General features: G+C 35.6%; 1 protein-coding gene across 3 annotated transcripts in view; it reads left to right on the top strand.

Annotated features, from left to right (window-relative positions):
- Positions 1-17500, top strand: part of aldh1a3 (aldehyde dehydrogenase 1 family, member A3) — a 41967-nt gene that overhangs the window by 18056 nt on the left and 6411 nt on the right. For 2 of the 3 annotated variants that reach the window (XM_043244087.1, XM_043244088.1), the window contains 6 exons: positions 789-929; positions 3787-3916; positions 7855-7916; positions 13456-13584; positions 14985-15098; positions 16082-16184. In XM_043244087.1, the coding sequence (XP_043100022.1) occupies positions 789-929; positions 3787-3916; positions 7855-7916; positions 13456-13584; positions 14985-15098; positions 16082-16184 (679 nt within the window). The remainder of the gene's footprint in view (positions 1-788; positions 930-3786; positions 3917-7854; positions 7917-13455; positions 13585-14984; positions 15099-16081; positions 16185-17500) is intronic. The other variant, XM_043244089.1, reaches the window with a different exon arrangement.

The raw sequence follows: 17500 nt of genomic DNA, 5'->3' as shown, positions 1-17500 counted from the left end.
GAGCTATTGATGCGCGCAGGTGACTGATTTAAGAGTTTGTCAGATATGTGAGAACGCTTATATTTATTTACTTCATATAGCTACTTGTAATTTAATTGTAAGGTTTAAGTAGACTGCACTTTTGTCGGTTAAACTATGAATATGCATGAGAGTTTATTTATTTTGCAAGCTAAGTTTGTTTATTTTTTGCATTATTTTGGATGATATACAATAAACTGTGTAGCTATAAGTAATTCAGCTATTATATATATATATATATATATATATATATATATATATATATATATATATATATATATCTACACATATATATTTTTACTTATGTGTGTGTGTATATATATATATATATATATATATATATATATATATATATATATATATATATATACACACACATAAGTAAAAAATATATGTGTACATAAGTATATATATATATATATATATATATATATATATATGTACACACATATATATATATATATATATATATATATATATATATATATATATATATATATATATATATATATATATATATATATATATATATATACACACACATATATATATATATATATATATATATATATATATATATATATATATACCCTAAGCCTGTCATGAATATAAACATGGTTATTTAACTGTATAACGACTTGGCAGCTAACATAGTTTGCTTTTAAAGTTTCACTTTCAGATATGTGATGAGAGAGGCTTCACCTGAGATGTTTGTCGATGTTTATCGTGTTTGTGGTGAGTGTAGTTTAATCGTCGGTGTGTTTGCTCAGGCTGATGTGGATGAGGCGGTGAGAGCTGCCCGAGCGGCCGGCCGGAGAGGCTCGGAGTGGCGGCGGATGGACGCGTCGAGCCGCGGCCGGTTGCTGCACAGACTCGCGGATCTGCTGGAGCGGGAGCGCGCCGTGCTCGCGGTGAGTAGGTCGACGCGACCGCGCTATATTCGCGTCGCTGCTCGTTTGCGTAAAGCGTCGTCGCGCCCGCCTCGTTTGTAACGCGCCGCCATTTTTTTTAAAACTCGATCAGAAAAACGAGTCCAAAGCGACTCCCGTATCATTATATTATTTATTATCATCAATATTGTTCATTTGAAATAGTTTATTATCAGTGAATGCGACGTAGTAAACCACTCGGGAGTTTTAAGTGCGAAAACAATAGTGGTATCACAAAGATTGTAACAAAGAAGGTGGGCACACAATATTAGTAGCACGAGTTTATGTGTCGATTTGGCGTACTGTTATGATATGACATGCATTAGGCATATATTTTTTTCCCCTATCAATACCACGTTTTTCTGTTTTTATTTGGTGATGCATTAACGATTAATATATTATAATTAAAAATTAAAAATCTAGAAAAAAAAGTTAACTGCGCATCACTGGTGGTGGCCTTGCTTGTTGGTTTCCGGTGACATTGGGTTTTTTTTACAAAAACAGTATTGTAGTATTTTAATTCTTCATCGTATTCGAACACACACTGGTTTATAGTGCAAATAGTTTTAATTTTAGCTGTTTTTTTCAAAATTATTCTAGTTCCCATTGCAGGTCTGTGGCTATTACGTTAGCATGCCCTTTAAACACTTACCTTTTCTGTTATGCTATAAAATTTACACAACATTTTACTCTTTTGTAACTTATATGGCCGAATGGTTACATTTCTTAATCTCCCGTAGGCTACATTTGAATGCACACCTTAATTTGGTAAACCATTCCCTCAAAATACCACATCATGATTTAAAAACAGCAGTGTTGATATCTGGATGACCATTGTTCCAAGAATAAATTCGGACTCAGTCAAGTTGAAGCATGTACTGAATTCAATGCAACATTGTAATACCGATACAATAGTAATAAAGTCACGAATACAAGCCAAATCTTGTTTAATATGTGTTTCCCAAGGCCACCAAAGTCTCTAATCTTTGATACGGTGTGCGTTTATGCTATAATTACTCCAGCAAATAACTAAGAAGAAAAACTTTATTTGGAGAGTCACAGCTAGCTCCAAATGAACAGAAGGACAAAACTCAAAACTGAATTATATAAGTGCCAAAATGAAACGAACCATGCAACAATTTAGTTGCGAAATGTTAGTTGCGCATTCGTAGTATCTACTTGGCAAAGATAAAGCTGCTTGTTAAGTATGGACGCCATTGTCACCAGAAAAAAACCATCTACCATGCGAGCGCCAATCCAGAAGCCAAAAGTGTGAAAAAGGATAAAGTCTCACACACTCAAAGTAATTGCATTGCAAAATAAAGTGGGATACAACTTTTGCTGTGTTTCCGATCCGGGATTCATTATTTCTGCATGCTGTTCGAGCATATAAGCATTTATGTGTGTTAACATGAAAGCAAAAAAATATACTTTAATGCACCACGGTATGTGCAACTAGCCTAAACCCATTCATGTCAATGCGAAACGACTACTCGTACTCCGTTTTAAACGATACAAGTACGATATATCAGGATTTAGCTATACAGTCGCTCACGTCGGCAACCCTTACTGCTTATATGTAAGCGTCAAAGAGAAAAGAACAAAATCTGAACGTGTGCACCAACCGAGCTCAATCAGAATGAAATGTCTGTCCATTATTGGAGATCGTAAAGACTATGCGCATGGATTCGTACACAAAACGGTTTCAGGAAGCCGCGCACCTGCCGCTTCGTTACAACGGCTGCGGCCTGTTTTTAGTCACAGTGTCGATAAGCTTGTCGCGCTTGTCTGGATGCGTTCGTCAGACGCCGCTTGCAGGCGCGAGCGTCGACCCGGCGGTCCGGTTTTCAAGCCTTCTCAATTAAAACATCGCAGTTTAGGATGTAGTTGCTTTTGGGAAAGCAAAAGCTGTAGGCAAGTTCTCTGGTAAAGCTTCGCGAATCAGTCTGTCTATTTAAATGTCGTTGTCTTCGCTCACGTTGTTGTTTGTTTCTCGGCGCGGCATCACGGTCGGTTTTCACGTAATTAAAGCCTTGCTCGAGTCGCTTTTCGTCCCGTTCTACCTGCCAGATCATATTAGCCGCCGCCGCTTTTGTGAATGAAATTGCGCAGATGTGAGTGAAGTAATGTTTTTAGATCGCACGTGATTGCTAATTGCAAACATGTCCTGTGATCCTGGAGTATAATTTCAATAACTGCGCGGTGGAAATAAAGAACAGATTTGGGGATAGGGAGGTTAGAGCGATCTCTGTCTCGCACCGCGCTGCCTCGTTGCCGTTGAGCCATTTGCGGGGCCTTTTGAACAGAAAGGACGGATCGAATGTTTTGCTTGTTTCCCACGCAAATGAGCTCCAGCACGGAAATGCGAAACACACCCGGCGTGATTATCTGGTACGATTCATTTTGGGAGGCTGTCAGTAGCTTGAGATGTCAGATCGATCACGCTTTACTTTAATTGCGTCTTGAACGCAACGTCGTTTAGCGTTCAGCCATCGGACCGTTCCAGTCTCGGATCACGGCTCTCAAGAGTGTGAACTCTGCCAGGGACTCCAGCCGCGCTCTTACCCGCATGCTTTTCTTTTTCCTCACGTTGACGTTGTTTTTTATTGTTGGAGGGCAGCAGAATTTATTATTTGTGTTATTGTTTAATTCCTGGCCCTGCTAACTCCCTAAATCTTGGCGTCCTTTGGCGTCCATTCGTATGAAATTTGTAGCTCTCGAAAAGGCCCAATAAAAACGCCTATTTGAAACAGATTGCTAATAAAATCATAACTCTATGCTTTTATGCTCTCATAATTGGTTTGCGGTAGTTGAACCGAATGTTTTCTCGTTTTTTTAGACTCTAGAGTCAATGGACACTGGCAAACCCTTCCTGCATGCCTTCTTTGTTGATCTTGATGGCAGCATTAAGACCCTGAGATATTACGCCGGCTGGACGGATAAGATTCATGGGAAAACCATGCCGGTCGGTGAGTAATGAAGCCAGTTGAACTTTTCTTCTCGTTGTCATTCAGTGCTGTTATTGTATTTTGAAAGGTGGGGTAAATTGGAGCATTCTGGGAAATTAAGTGGTTGTAAAATGCAGTAAAATATTACAGCATGTGTCTAAGTTAAATGCTCTTTTCTGGCATTTAAAAAAAATCCATAATTTATGCATAATTAATAATGACCTGAAGTAAAATCTAAAAAAATAATAGGTGTACGCTAGCAGGTATACACTATCTTACAAAAGTGAAATTTTCTTAAAATCTTATGCTCGCCAAGGCTGCATTTACTTTATTAAAAATACAGTAAAATCCGAAACATTGTAAAATGTTATTATAATTTAAAAAAACCTGTTTTCCATTGCTGTAAGTTGCAAAATGTATTTTATTCCTGTGATCAAAGCTGAATTTTCAGCATCGTTACTCCAGCCTTTAGTGTCACATGATCCTTCAACTCGCCTAATACTTTATTATTACTATTTTATTATGATTTAATTTCTTTGGTGGAAACTGAGATGCATTTTAAAGGACACTTTAATGAACAAGTTCAAAAGAACAAACGTCAATTTGAGCGTTTAATAGCGAAGTGTGTATTTTTTCGTTTGTGAAGCACAAGTAATCTGTATGTTTCCACCAGTCAGTAATTATGAAATTGCTGTCTTCACTTTTACATTTGAACGCGAGCATCCGGCTTCCTGCGTGCGAACGAATTCCGAATTTCCAATTTAAAAGTCCCTCCCAATTCAGCTCGAACACGTCCAATCCAGTCGGTGTAGTCCTCTTCGTACTAGAGATGAGTTAATGAGCATGAGAGGGTTGATGGGTTCCCTCCAGCCCTGGGTGGTATATCATCCCCCTCTAATTCGTCCTTATCCCCCAGCATTCCTGCCACTCCAGGATACTCAATAGACAAAACATGCTTCCCTCCTTTCCCCCTGATTAGATTCAAATAAAGCGTTAAAAGACGAAAGCCCTGGCACACAAAGGAAAAGGAAGAGGCTCTGATCCTAATCGCTGAGGTGCGACCGCTGGTGCCGCGGATGAGCCGGAGTTCAGGGAATCAGCGGCCAGATTGAATATCTCGCTCTTTTGAGGGCTGGAAAACGGTGCGTGACCGAAGCCGCTTTGAATTCCCCCCATTGATAACACCTGCCAATTAGCATACGTCAAGCCCGACTCAAGTGTTTATTTGGAAAAAAAACGTGTCGTTTACGGTTCGTCGCATTGGGGCGGATTAACCCCCGACGGTCGACGCGTCCATTATAAGACCGATCCGGCCAATTTGACATTTCCCCCCCGCGGCCAGAGGTGGATCGCTCTGTGCGGGTGCCGCTTTGGATCCTCAGCAGATGAAGATGTCTTTTCCATGCGTGTCTGACATTTTTGGGCGAATTAAGCTCGTGAAGCCTGACATATGAAATAACGGGTCAAAAAAAATAATTGGGGGAACTGGAAAAGCTTATTGAACGTTTTGGACGAAATTAGCTTTGGTCTTTTTTGCAAATAGTACGCTGTAGTGAGAACATGGAGGTCGTCGTTGAGGGAAAAAAACTGAAACTTGTTATTTGGTGCAGATGTTGATATTAATATGGTCAAAAAGTGAGTAAATTGATGAGATCTTTAAAAATGCATTATCTTATTAAGATGATTTAAATGAATGCTGGGCAATGATTAACCGCGTCCAAAATAAGTTTTTGTGAACATAATATGTGTGTATATACCGTATATTTATCACGCATGTATAAAAATACACACATACAGCATATATTTAGAATTTTTTTGCATGTGTATATATTTCTAATCATATTTTATTTTACATATAAACATATTTTTGTAAATATATATGCGTACATGTGTGTGCATTTCTAATATAATTAATAATTATAGCGCACACACACATATTACGTTCACAAAACCTTTTTTTTTGGATGTTGATGAATGTATAATGTATAACGCAATGCAACGATGTTCGAGAGGTTCCTTAAAAACCTGATTGTTCTATTTGATAATCACATTTAAAAAAAAAATAAAAATAGCTTCAGTTCAGTACATGTTCTTCTTGGAATGCTACTTATAATATAAAATTAATATTCTTATATTTATTACATAAGGATTATTACAATAAATAAGAAACACGAGCTTAAATATAATCGTTTAACTTGCTAAATAGTACAATTTAGCGTAATAGTAGACGATGGAAGGCATGGAGAGGAGAGTTTTGATCAAGTTGAGGTTTGCGTATCAAATATGATACGGTAGGATTCGGTTCAGCTCTTTGATTGGGTTTCAGCCGTGGCTCCGCACACATGCGTGTTAGACCTCAGATACGTTCTGTTTGTTTGCTTCTCAGCCTGTCAGATTGCAGTAGTTTGTTTTTTATATATTTATGCGGACAGATGCATTACCGGCTTCTGGAAACTCGCCGCGACGTTAGAAGTCGGAGGGTGAGGCTCTTTGAACAGTCCTGCTGAAATAAAGCCATGTAAATTTAACCTTTGATAAGCAGCGCTGTCGGATCAGTTAGATCCCAGCCAGAGATGAGCATTGTGCGAGGGAGTCGTCAAGTCTGTAATCACCCCGACACACTGCGGCGTGGAGAAACACGAGAAGGTCAGGGCTCGGAGAGGCCGGCTGCGCCAGATTAACAGACGTGGCTCCCACCTATCCGCGCACACTTATATGAAATGTCATGCGTGCGCGTTTGTAGTTTTGATCGGATGACTTTCAGGGTGCCTTACGAAGCGCGCCTTTCAGTACGCCTCTTCTGGCTAAACCGGGGCCGCCGTGATCGACAGCATGTCAGAATTTCAGATCATTTTTGTATTTCTCGTATAAGCATCGCGATACGTCGCACACATCAACGCTAAAAAGTCCGAATGTTAATGCATAAATACTAAAACACACGGCTTCAATGCGTGCGTTTATATATGAGGTGGAAACGAAATGGGCGGTTTTGTGTGCGTTAAAATGCATAAAATTATATCGCTTATTTGACATTTTGGCATTATTTGCATTTTTTACGCTGAGGTCAGATTAAAATGCATTCTGGGAAAGTTCAGGGTTTTTTTTGGGCGAATCAAAATGACAGCAAAGACTCAATGTTACTATTTGCGAATAAACGCTGTTCTTCTGGTGTTTGTCCAATCCTCCAAAACCGTTGAAAATATAACACATTCAACGGTTTCAGCAATGCTTCTTGAGCAGAAAATCGTTACATTAGAACGGTTTCTGAAGGATCACGTAAATGCTGTTGGAAATTCAGCTTCGATTACAGCAATAAATAGCATTTTAAAATGCATAATGTAGAAATGAATAGCTTTCTGATATTCGCCGTAGCGAAGAGGCCCGCGTCGACTCGATGAGCTAAACGTCGGTTTTCAGGCAGACTGCGTTCAATAACTGGATGCACGTTGGAACAAGGAAGTGGTAAATTGGCCAATCGTAGCGGCGTTTTCCAACGGAAAGGTTCAAGTGCGAAGAGATGTGATAAAACAGCATTGCTACCTTACGTTACCCCGGCTGGATATCTGACTCCTGGGAGAGAGAGCGAAGGGAGAAGGAGAGCGCTGAGGGCGAACAAAGGTGTGCATCCAAGCCAAGAGCAGATCAGCAGCGGGTTTGAACCGCTGCCCAGACTTCTCACACACCTCAGGCCTCTCTCGTTTCAATGTGTCTCCGGTGAAAGCAGAGGGAAAAAAGCAGCAGAACATATACACTCTTCCTGACCAGAGCTTTGTGTGGCCCGTTCAAACGGCCGCTGTGTGTTTTTCCCCAATGCTTTGTCTCCCATGTTTGGTTTTCGGTGGTCACATCCAAGAGCTTCCCAAGGAAACAATGATTGTATATCAAAGGGGAGCTTAGTGCGTGTTATAACGTCTAGTGCCTCTTGACTTCCTCATTGCTTTCTTTCTTCCTCCCAACAGATGAAAACTTTGTGTGTTTTACCAAACACGAGCCCGTCGGTGTTTGCGGAGCCATTATTCCGGTGAGTTTCTGCCTGTTTTTCATTCGCGTTTCATTTGTGCAGCGTTCACATCCCATTTCGATAGAAGTAGGATTTTGTTATATCTTTTTATTTTTATTTTATGAAGTCCCGCATATAATTTTTGAGCCTTTGAAATCTTCACCTTTATTTAGAGGCCATAAAAATACAAAAGCGCTCAAAAAAAGACAATTATCGATATAAAGCGTATTTTTTATGATTAAAATGAATGAAAGTTGTATTATTCGTTCTCAGTCTATCACTGTGTAGGTGTAACTAGTATCAGTTAAACTGCATATTTGTTTTAAAAAAAAATTAAGATTTTACTTACACAGCGCATTAATAAGACGGATTCATTTTTAATGAGTTGTTTAATTTAAGTGTTTTTTTTGCATGCGTGCATTGGCTCACTGATTTAAAAAATCAGAATCTAAAAAAAGAACAAGTCTCTGTGCATGCATTTTTTTTTTTTTATTCGTGAATATGTATTGTTAAACAGTAATGTTTTAATATGTATTACAATTATTTTAGAAAGTAATGCACTATTTTCTTTATTATTTTTAACACAATAAATAAACGCACCATACAATAGTTTTGGTGGATAATTTATAAGATAATAATAATAATATTTTTTTTTTTTTTCTCTCATCATTATTCCAGTCTTTGGTAGTTTGGGTGTAAGTTGGTCATTATTTTCTATATATATATATATATATATATATATATATATATATATATATATATATATATATATATATATATATATATATATATATATATATATATATATATATATTATAATTATATATATATTATATATTATAATTATATATATATATTATATATTATAATTATATATATAATATAATTATATATATATAATTTATTTATTTTATTTATTTATTTTTTATATAATGTATGTAATTTAATCATGCTGAATTTTCAGCATTATTACTCCAGTCTTCAGGATCACATGATCTGCCAGAAATCATTCGAATATCCTCACAAAATATTTCTATTATTATCAATGTACACAAGTACATAAGCTTGTCCGTACATTTTGTTAGTAGCTTGTACATCCGATTATAAGCAGCTTGTATCGTAACAAAGGCGATCCATGTAATCAATAAAGCACCAAATCGCTGTATTATCTGATTAATCCTATTCTCAAATACTCGAGCGCTTCATTTGTATATTTGACAGCGTTGGCTTTGAAATAGATGAAGTCAAAAAGAAACATGTTTGGACACGGTTTAGATCATGAACACAATAGGAGCGTTGGATCACACATACGTGATGGCTTTGTTTATATACTGTAGCCAACGCCTGTCTAGAGTCTTTCAGATGCATGTAAGGAAACACCTTGGATAAAGACACACACACACACACACACAGAGGAGCACAAATACACCTCTCCCTCTCGCAGACTGCGCTGTACTCCGATCTCACGCGCAGCTGAAGCTTACATACGTTCATGAAAGCTCGCAACTCTTCGAAACCACGAGACCTTATTTGTTCTCCTGACCAATCAGAGGCCGTTTTCTCTCATGACGTATACCTGGGGATCTTTGGTGCCGCTTTAAAGCCGCACTAATTCCACTTACAGGAAAGCAGCGTGACCGTGAGCTATGAAACGAAAGTGTGATTCGACTCCTGTGTAATGAAATATCTCCCATACGCCCACCGAAGATCTCAACGCACGCCACAAAACTGCACAGATACTCAGATCTGGGTAATTTGGATTACAGGATCAGATTCCAGAGATTAAGCACTTGCAATTAGATTACGTTAAATTACAGTTAATTGGATTACAGTTACTTTTTTACTGATCACGTGATTGCATGCTATTGACTCAATAGCAATAAATTATTCACTGATGCAGCATTTAACCACGGGCTTTTCCACACCTTAAACAAAAAAAATACAGAAAAACGCATTTGCGGTCAAAAACGGTAAATTTTACGGTATAAAACTGTAATTTAAAAAAAGGAAATTCGAATGTAAAGCAGTAAATTCAACACCCAGTGCTATTAAAATCAGTTTTGTACAGTTTTGACGACCAGCATAATATTGTAGGCGGCAAAAGAGAAAAGCACATGAAGAAACAAAGCTCGTCACAAGCAGTATCACAAAACAGCGTCATGCTAACACACACGACGCTTAAATGAGGCAATAAAACAACAGAAGATGTAACATAAAGTACAAAAAATATAAAAAAAAACATTATTATTTTAAGCAAAACGCTTTGAAATGTCGAGTGTCACACAAGGCATTCTGGGAACATCAGTATACAGTTTTTACATGCACTTTTTACATTGATTTTGGTCTAATTGCTTCTAAAAACTGTATAATTAACAACATTTTACAGTAAAATTAACATTAATTGTACATTTTTGGTAAGATGTTTTACAGTTTTTTCCTGTATATAGTACGAGAATTTACTGTTAACCTATTAACCGTTTTTCTCCATACATTTTTCCGTTGCTATGGTGTTCTGAGTGGTTGTTAGTGTGTTGCTAGGCTCTCCCGACTGGTATCTAGGGGGTTTTGAGTGGTTGCTAGGGTGTTTCTAGATGCTAGGCCAACACAGCTTAATGCAAAACATAATATGGACTAGCGTCTGCGAATATTAAACCACAAAAATATAAATCTTTGTTTTTATAGGCTGCACACAGAAACTTGAACATCTTTACAGCAACCTGTCAAAATAAAAGTTTGGTTTAACTTGAAGAAACTGTGATGGGAATATTACTTAATGTATGAATAGTGCTTCAAAAAAAAAAAAATTCATAGGGCCTCAAAAGTATATATGTTCAACTTTGAAAAAAGTGCGGTTTAATATTGTAAGTTTCACGATTTTTAACGGTTTCGTTTAATCATTCAAGCCAGCTAGAAATAAATTAATTGGAAAAAAAAACTAATCGATAAAAATTTAAGCGGAAAAATACTGAATTTGTAAATAACTAAAACAGAAAAATAAAACTGATTTTTCTATGTGGTTGCTAGGGTTTCAGAGTGGTTGCCAGGGTGTTCTGCCTGGTTTCCTGGTTGTGAATGTCGGGTAACCCCTAATAACCACCCAACAACCTAGTGTAAAAAAAGATGACAATTAAAAGCTATTAATTCTGTCACTCTTTCTGTTCTGTTCAAGTGAATTCTGCAAATTTTGCCAACACTCTTAAAGAAGCTAGTTTAATCAATGCCATGCATCGCCCTTGCTCTGATAATAATAAAGTTATGATAATTAAAGGGCCTGTTTGAAGATTCTGGGTGGGTAACATTGACTGTAGATGAAGTTACTGTCTTCACTGATGCGCCATATTTTCTCAATTTTCACGAGTTACAAAAGCCTACAAATCATTTATCAAATCAGGCCATCCGAGAATGTTTAGTTCGTCGTCGAAAATGGCTTTTTATTGTCTTGGGTTGCTTTGGAAACGAAGTACAAACCGCCGATGGACGCCGGAGATCATATCATAAAGTCATTATCCAGCCATCACTCTCAGAATCGTTCTCTGTTCCTGGCTGGTGGGCGATCTTCCCGTACATATCCGGAATGCTGGATCTCTGTCAATCTTTAAGAAACTGCTGAAACTCACTCATCTTTCAGCAATATCGCTTTTAAACCTCAAAAAAAAAAAAAAAAAAAAAAAAAAAAAAAAAAAAATACTCTCACTCTCATCTGTCTCACTTCTCCTCCCTCTTGTTTATTCATTCCCTTCTGGCATGTACTAATTTGAACACTCCTGTGACTGGGTGTTATAAGCACTTACACTGTCTGTTTGTCTCTCTAAAAAAATGAATCGCTGTTGTACAACTTGAAGAAACTGTGATAGGAATAACTCAATTGTAAGTCGCTTTGGATAAAAGCGTCTGCAAAATGACTAAATGTAAATGTAAATGTAATTATTCATATTTGGGATCGGTTTTTTGCGGTAATTAGAGAAAGCAACGCTGGCGTTCAGAGCAAATGAGTCACTCTGAGAGAGAAACAAGAAAAGGGAAATGCGATCCAGAAGTTTAACTGCCATGACAACGTCCAAAAAGATGTAAAAATAACAACTTTTCACCGGTAAACAAGTGATTTGTGTACGTATTTACGTAACTGATTTAACAAAGAACAGCGTTTGACTTGATGGTGTGTTTTTATTTAAAGACGGTTGAGGTAACTTCAACGTTCATGCCGTCGTAACGTTTTAGGCTTCGTTTTTTATAAAACGTGTGGCGGCTGCTGCGTAACAACGGCTCCGAATACTCCAAAAATATACAAATATACAAAACATTTGATTTTACAGCCCTTACGTCAAGAAAACCAGAGCTTAGCCGTCTTTACGGTTTTATTTTTTGAGTTAGCTCCGTAGCGTTGCTGTTAAAGAGTCATTAACCGATGAAGCGGATTTAGAGTTAAAGGGATAGTTCACCCAAAAACGAGCTTTCTGTCGATAATTGCTCGCCAAAACCGTAAGAACTTCGTTCAACTTCGGGACGCAAGTTAAGATGTTTTTGATCAAATCCTCCGTAGACGGCTCGTATCTAGGTGACATCGGTGGTTTAACCGTAATTTTACGAAGCTACGATGATACTTTTCGTGCGAAATCAGCAGATGAACGTGTAGTTTCGTTTTTGAGACGCTGTCGCCGATCACTGTGTTCACGCTGATAAATCTGTCTAATAACTTCATTATTAACTGCGTTAGTCTGCTATCAGTTCCCCGAGAAGCTACGTTAGGCGCTCATTGCTTTTATAAAACGGTTATACCGTGTGCTTGGTACGCAAAATAAAACGACATTAATAAAAACAATATTCTTCCGCCGAACAATGTAGTCCCTCAGGAACAAACGCACGGATGCGAAAGTGCACCGTGTGTTCGTAGAGTATTTTACAACAGCTTCGAACGTGCCGTATCTTTCGTAGGCTCTCCCGACTGGTATCTAGGGGGTTTTGAGTGGTTGCTAGGGTGTTTCTAGATGCTAGGCCACCACAGCTTAAGGAGATGTTAAATCAAAACATAATACGGACTAGCGTCTGTGAATATTAAACCACAAAAATATAAATCTTTGTTTTTATAGGCTGCACACAGAAACTTGAACATCTTTACAGCAGCCTGTCAAAATAAAAGTTTGGTTCAACTTGAAGAAACTGTGATAGGAATATTACTTCATGTATAAATAGTGCTACAAAAAAAAAATTCATAGGGCCTCAAAAGTATATATGTTCAACTTTGAAAAAATTGCGGTTTAATATTGTAAGTTTCACAATTTCAATTAATTAGACAAGCTTTTTGATTAATACGGTTTCGTTTAATCATTAAAGCCAGCTAGAAATAAATTAATTGGAAAAAAAAAAATAATCGCTAAAAATTTAAACGGAAAAATACTGAATTTGTAAATAACTAAAACAGAAAAATAAAACTGATTTTTATATGTGGTTGCTAGGGGTTACATCTGAACAACGTCAGCGTACGGTTGGACGGATTATTATAAAGTAAGGCACGCTTGGGGTGTGGGTTATTCATTGTTTGTTGCACGGTCTGTGTTCGTAGTGGAACTTCCCTCTGCTGATGTTTATGTGGAAGATGGCGCCGGCTCTGGCCTGTGGAAACACGCTGGTCATCAAACCGGCCGAGCAGACCCCGCTGACGGCCCTTCACACCGGAGCGCTCATAAAGGAGGTGAGTCGATTTTATTAATACGGACGTCGATGATCGATTGCATCAACGCTGCTTGAATTTGTGGTTTGATTGTGCGCGTCGTACAAACTTTGCAAGCCAGGGTTTTCCCGGCCGGGGATTCATGATTGATCTGCGTGGGGATCGTGAGATTATGATGACAAATTACAATTTGGCACAGGCTTTTTGCAACCCTGTGGATATAATAAGTATTGCATTGGTCTTGAATCGGATTAGTCCATTGTAACACTTAGCAAATATTTTTGTATAATTTGTTATTTTTAATCAAATAAATATATCTACATTTATAATGGGTTTTTTATAAACATAAATAATGAATAAAAATTTTACTAAAATTAAATAATAATAAAGTAAAGCTAATTATTTGGATAATTTGTTACTTTTTTTGTAATTAGTCTCTGCAATAGTTGATTCTTATTGGTAAATAAGCAAATATTTTTATAGTTTGTTACTTTTTTATGAAATAGAATAAAGCAATAAATAAATAAATGAAAAGCAAATAATTTGTATTATTCCTTACTTTTTATAAAATTAAATAAATCCCAAAAAAATTGTTGTTTTGTGTAATTTTATGTAATAAATGTTTTATAAAATGAAATAATGAAAAATATTTGTATAATTTATTTTAGAGTAAAAAAAATAATAATATAAAAATGAAAACTTTTATAAAATATAATATATAACAAAATAAAATATTTATTTAAAAATATGCATAACAATATTTTTGCCTCTCTTGGATTGTTTCTTTAATATTTCTAAATATTTCTAAATTATATAATAAATAAATAATAATATATAAATATATATATATATATATATATATATATATATATCTATATAAAAATAAAAAAGTACTCAAAATATTATGCTATTCCAATACAACATTACAATACCTGATTTTATATGCAGAAATGAGTAATTAAATATATTTATTCAAACGTTTGAACATCAGTTTCAGTCTTGTCTGGCGTAAACCCAGCCGGGAACCTGGCTGTAATGACTCAGCTGCATTGTGGGTAATGAGTTGTTGGTCTGTCTCTGTTTATACAAAACGCTCAAATGATCATGTCTGATTCTTCAAAGAGAGCCGTAACGACAAGGACTAAACTGCAGCTGCGAGCCTTCAGTCAACCGCCACTTGCTTTCTATTCAAGCGGCGTGCATCCAAAAAAAGAGATGATTTACGTCTTCATCGTTATGAATGAGATCAATGCGGTTTAAATCCTCAAAAGAAAAGTGTCTCTTTGTGTACATCAGCAGTTTAGCCGTCTCTGTCCCCACGGGCCATTTTTTTTTACCTATTCATTTCCCATTTTATCCTCGTCCTTTAGAGGAAAGAATGAAGGCTGGTGTGTTTTAGTCCTTTCCTTCGTGTCGTACAGGCCGGTTTTCCACCTGGAGTGGTGAACATCGTACCTGGGTTCGGACCAACGGCTGGAGCGGCCATCGCCAGTCACATGAACATCGACAAAGTGGCTTTCACAGGCTCCACAGAGGTGAGGGAAATGACAGGAACGTTTAAAGCCTTGAAACACAAAGACCAAGAGACGCAAATTGCAGACATACACATACCAAAAAATATAAGTTCTGCTTTTTGGAATTGAAAATGTATTTTATTTAGACCAAAATTAACTTTAAATGGCATTAAAATATATCTACCGTCTGCCAATGTCTTTTTAAAAAATATATTCTGTTTAATATAAATGCATTGAAACATTTTGACGTATAGCATCCTGAAATAAAGATATATGTATATACACGTACGCTCGAAAGTTTGGGATTAGCAATAATTCATGTTTTAAGGAAGTCTCTTCTGCTCTTTAAGGCTGTATTTATTATTATTAAGTCTTTATTATAACTTTTTATTAATTCAAAATCCCTCCTGAATAAAAGTATTAATTAAAAAAAAAAGACAAATAAGAAAGAAAGAAATATTTATTTTTTAAATAAATGCTGAAAATTCAGCTTCGATCACAGGAATAAATTAAATTTTATTTATATTTAATAATTTAATAATTTTATTTATAATATATAATGCATATAATAATATAAAATGCAGATATATTGTAAATATTGTCCTTTTTCAGTTTATAGCTTTTTTAAAATATATATGTGTATATATATATATATATATATATATATATATATATATATATATATATATATATATATATATATATATATATATATATATATATATATATATATATATATATATATATATATGTGTGTGTGTGTATATGTCCAAAATTTATAAGAACATGGATTTAAAGGTGTATTTACTTCCTCCATATGAGACTAACAGATACGTTTTTGATTTTTCTCCTGGAAATTTGACGCCTTTCTGTTCAGAAATCAGGCGTCTGAATCTGGGCCCTCTTACCTGTAATGTCTCCCATCATTATCTACACAACAAACCAGCTGATGTTCACAAGAGCATCGCTAGCGTTTGGTAATTGTTGTTATTGTTTGTGTTCAGGTGGGTCAGCTGATCAAAGCGGCGGCGGCCAAGAGCAACCTGAAAAGAGTGACTCTGGAGCTGGGAGGGAAGAACCCCTGTATTGTGTTTGCTGACTCAGACCGTGAGTGATGTGGTTTTCCAGACCCTGCCGCTCGAACAATAACGGAAAAACAGCCAATGGGAACGATCCGTGCAGAACCCTCCCGAATCGAGAGGAGAGCGACTTAAGACACGCTTGAAAATGAAAACATTAGAAAACAAAACCCAAAGCGCTTCGATCAGTGGATCAAAGTCCTCCTGAGACAAGAATAATAACATGTTAGCTCTCTGGAACATATAACGCTCTTTGATCCTTCGCATAATTTGTTGCTTTTCGCGAAATAAAGCGACCAAATAAATATAATGTAATAAAAGAACGCGGAAAATGTAAATAGATCTCTTTTTTTGAATGGATTGAAATGACTTCAGATTTTAGTCAGTTTGCATAAATGTTAGTATGTTTGCTAGATTAATACATTAAAAAAAAAAAAAAAAAAAAAAAAGGGCACCTATAAAAAGTCATTTAAAAAGTTAAATGAAAATGAATTATTTTTATTAATTATTAGTAATATTATTATTAAATGTTAAACGAATACACCATTACTAATATTATTCTGATATTATATATTTATATAATCCATTAAAAAATTAAATGTATTAAAATGAAAGCAAATTATTTTAGTATTTATTAGTAATATTATTATTAAATGTAATACACCATTATTAATATTATTCTGATATTATATATTTGATATTGTAATCCATTAAAAAAATTAAATGTATTAAAATGAAAGCAAATTATTTTAGTATTTATTAGTAATATTATTATTAAATGTTAAACGAATACACCATTATTAATATTATTCTGATATTATATATCTGATATAGTAATCTATAAAAAAAATTAATGTATTAAAATGAAAACGAATTATTTTATTATTTAATAGTAATATTATTATTCAATGTTAAACTAATACAACATTATTAATATTATTCTGATATTATATATCTGATATAGTAATCCATTTAATGTTTATTCTCAATTCAACGTGATCATAATTTTTTCATCCACACAAAAAAAATCGGTAAAGTTCCTTATTAAGTATTTTAATTCTTTAATTCTTGTTTTTCGTCACAAACGTCTAAACATTTATTTGAGAAGCGTAATGACGAGATGAAGTTGTTTGCTGAAAGATATATCAAAGCTAAGTGACTTTCTGCTTTAAAGCGGAAGGAAATCTGTTTCAGCGGTGCAAGAAAAATGATCCTGTTTTCTCTTTGAGTTAACACTATTTTTCTCACCCCATTGGCAGATGTTTGTTCTCCTCATCTTTAAGCAAAAAGTCACTAGGTTTTGATGCATTTTTTAGAAAACAGATCTTAAGTTCGTATATCATT

The sequence above is a fragment of the Puntigrus tetrazona genome, chromosome 7 (assembly GCF_018831695.1).
Source record: "Puntigrus tetrazona isolate hp1 chromosome 7, ASM1883169v1, whole genome shotgun sequence".
In the NCBI taxonomy this organism is placed as follows: domain Eukaryota; kingdom Metazoa; phylum Chordata; class Actinopteri; order Cypriniformes; family Cyprinidae; genus Puntigrus; species Puntigrus tetrazona.
This window is presented reverse-complemented; position numbering and strand designations above follow the sequence as displayed.